At 43.8% G+C, this 3,456-nt stretch overlaps 1 protein-coding gene across 1 annotated transcript; it reads right to left on the bottom strand.

The window, feature by feature from the left end:
• Positions 1–280: 280 nt before the first annotated feature.
• On the bottom strand, positions 281–1,190 carry LOC128882347 (juvenile hormone esterase-like). The gene is made up of 3 exons (XM_054133933.1): positions 898–1,190; positions 556–681; positions 281–466 (listed from the first exon to the last, which is right to left on the bottom strand). The coding sequence occupies exons 1-3, from the start codon at positions 1,096–1,098 to the stop codon at positions 281–283; spliced, it is 513 nt and encodes a 170-aa protein (XP_053989908.1). The 5' UTR covers positions 1,099–1,190.
• Between the last annotated feature and the right edge of the window lie 2,266 nt (positions 1,191–3,456).

Below are 3,456 nucleotides of genomic sequence, written 5' to 3'. Positions count from 1 at the left end.
GGTGCAATGGATCCTAGATTCTATAGATCCTAGATTCTATAGATCCTAGATTCTATAGATCCTTGGTTCCTTAGATCCTAGATTCTATAGATCCTAAGTGCCATGGATCATAGATTCCAGAGATCCTAGGTGCCATGGATCCCAGATTCTATAGATCCTTCATTCCTTAGATCCTAGGTGCAATGGATTCTAGATTCTATAGATCCTTGGTTCCTTAGATCCTAGGTGCCATGGATCCCAGATTCTATAGATCCTTGGTTCCTTAGATCCTAGGTGATGTTTAGGCGTTCCATAATCTCCATTTACCTAACGCTCCTAAGCGATAGTTGATAGTGACCAAGACGATGTCCTGGTCCATGAGATACTGAGGTCCAAACAAGCTACTCTTTCCTGAGAAGGAATAAAATCCTCCTGGGTGCAGGAACACTATCACCGGTCTCGACACGTTCGATCCTTCGGAAGGCAACTGCAATCGTACACTCAATTGTACAAAGTAAACAAACTTGTCTCTCCCACTCTGTACATCATTACAATATTTGGGACTCGGTTCCTTACTTTAGTGGTGTACACGTTTAAACGTAGACAGTCCTCCGACATGGTCGTGCTGCGAGGTTGAGGGCACTCTGGCCCTTCCTCGCTCGCATCGAAGACGTCCTCCCAATCCTCCGCTGGGATCGGCGGCTGTGAATCACGCAGAACCATTCTCACTTGCGAGCAAATAAAAAGAACACGCCTAGCGAACCAATGTCATTCTCAAAAATTCACAACTCAAAATACACAACTCTCGATAGCAAAGCGTTAATTCAAAAAATCCAACAGCGAAATAAACCCGAAACCCAAATTTCATTAATTTGGTATTTAATTAAGGGCATTAATTTGTTCCAAGATTTGTCATACTTGAAAACGTTGTCGTCCAGTAGGAGGTTCGGCGTACCTCACGCCACGAAAGGAATAGATATCCTTGCCAAGCCTGGAGGTTAAGATGGAACCCTTTACAGGTCCGATTGGTGCCGTTACTAAGAGCTGCCGTTGAGAAGGAGACGCTTCGGTGGTTAGGACGCCAACCAAGCAGCAAAGTATCGCTGCAACAGTCGTCATCGTTCTGCTTGGAGATCTTGTTAATCTTCCGGGTGGAAATGTCGATTTGTAATACGTGATTTAATTAAAGCGACTCGCTCGGTGCTCGCGCGAGGACTGAGTGTCCGAAGGACTGGACGCGATAATTTATATCGCGGCTACGAGGAAAGCGAGTGGGGAAATCCAACTGTTGGCATGGAAAGAATGCTTTGTAAATGTTTCAAGGAAGGTCGCTCTATTTCAATTGTCACGCGCGTACTATGTACAAAGAGTTTTTATGGGCGTGCAATTATTAGTCAGTGTTTTAATTAACGAAAACAGTTGACAGAATGCGGTTCTCGTTACGCAAATGATAGAGAGGCCACTCGCAGCTGACGATGCAACCTGTTTGCAATGGTATAAATATACCCATGTGTGAACACGTGGATTTTAAAATGTCGTCGCGCAGAAAAATAAGCTTCTTCGTTTCGTTTGGGTACTTGATCTTTTGTACACTGATTTCCTGCATATGATAATCCCAGGCTTTCAATGGAAGATAACGTCACGTTCTCTGTCCAATTTTTCCTTTTCCCAGTTATTCATCATTTTCACGTTTTCTATGAATTAAATACTAAAAATTTCCTTGAACTGTTTTCGTACTTGCTAGTATCGTACATTTTATGTAAAAATAATTCTTCTGTTCAAAGTGACATAATTTCCACACTTTTCACACTTTTCACACTTTTCTTGAATTTAGTAACATTTTCATAGAATACATTGTCTAATGGATCCTAGTTTCTATAGATCCTTGGTTCCATAGATCCTAGGTGCAATGGATCCTAGATTCTATAGATCCTAGATTCTATAGATCCTTGGATCTATAGAACCTAGGTGCCATGGATCCTAGATTCTATAGATCCTAGGTGTCATAGATCCAATGTGCCATAGATCCTAGATTCTATAGATCCAATGTGCCATAGATCCTAGATTCTATAGATCCTAGGTGCCATAGATCCTAGATTCAAAGATCCTTGGTTCCTTAGATCCTAGGCGCAATGGATCCTAGATTCTATAGATCCTTGGATCTATAGATCCTAGGTGCCATAGATCCAATGTGCCATAGATCCTAGATTCTATAGATTCTAAGTGCCATGGATCCTAGATTCTATAGATCCTTGGTTCCATAGATCCTAGGTTCCATAGATCCTAGGTGTCATAGATCAGGAATATTTAGACACTTGAACAGTGTCGATAACGTCACGCTTTATTCTAAGATTAAGAAATTCTTAATAAGAATCTTGCTAACTAAGAATCATAACTGTGCCACGAGAATCGCAACCTCGAGGAGCACTAACTCCAAGCAAATGATAAGGAGCGCAAACAGTCATGCTGGGAGACGATATTTTTATTACTATATTATCGGACACATGTGATTCAGGTTAGGTCAAGTTCGCGCAAACAGCTGATAGTTAATCAGACCGTGTAACCATGGATCGACATGAATATTTTCCCTCAAACTTTTAAAGGAATGCGTGGAGGAAGTGATCCAAAAACCACTTTCTTGTACTTGCTATTATTATATACAATGGAATGAAATATTGAATGGAACGATAACGACCAGTTTTACTTTTCCACGTTTGCTAAAACATGTTCGCGATCCAGTAATGATTACAATAGCCCATGGAGAAAGTCGCTCTTGCATTCATCGGTCTTGCACGTACGTGGTTACGATTGACCAGTTCCGCACATGCCCCGCACAGAAATAAATAAAAAGCGTGGGTCGTGCGCCGATAAAGGACGCGTCGTTGCGCGTATCAGGGAACCACGAGGCCCGTCGTACGTCGAAACCGCTGTCGATAACGAAACGGTGACGAAGCACCTGGAAATAGAAGAGGAATGTGAAAAATAACGGGACGGGGGGGGGGGGAGATATCGAGCAGGAATAGAGACGCGATAAACACGCGCGTCGGTTCGAGTGGAAGCGGGAAGAGTCGCGGGACCTCCTTCGTAAGAACTCTTGCGACGCCCACTGGTCGCTTGGAAACGTCGCGACGCTGCTCCTTTTCGCGGGTTAAGGACCGGGGGGGGGGAGGAGGAAAAGCTCGGCCGATCGAGCTTTCGTTAAGACGAAGCATCGAAACGGTTGCTTGCGAGCAGCCCCCGTTATCAGGTTCGTAGGAGGGCGAATCGTGGATCTGGCGCGCGGCGTCGCGCGAAAAAGCGCGGGCGTCGCGACGCCCCACCGGGAGAGCAGAACGCGTTACTGCGGTATATTTGGGGATCGATGCCTCCTGGGTCGGGAGAGAGGAGTCGGGTGTCCGTGAATTTCCGTGATTTTCTATATATGATATATATATGATATATATATATATATATATATATATATATATATATATATAA

Source organism: Hylaeus volcanicus, unplaced genomic scaffold (assembly GCF_026283585.1).
Source record: "Hylaeus volcanicus isolate JK05 unplaced genomic scaffold, UHH_iyHylVolc1.0_haploid 11062, whole genome shotgun sequence".
NCBI lineage: Eukaryota > Metazoa > Arthropoda > Insecta > Hymenoptera > Colletidae > Hylaeus > Hylaeus volcanicus.
Note: the sequence above shows the minus strand (reverse complement) of the source record. Positions and strands in the feature narration are given on the sequence as shown.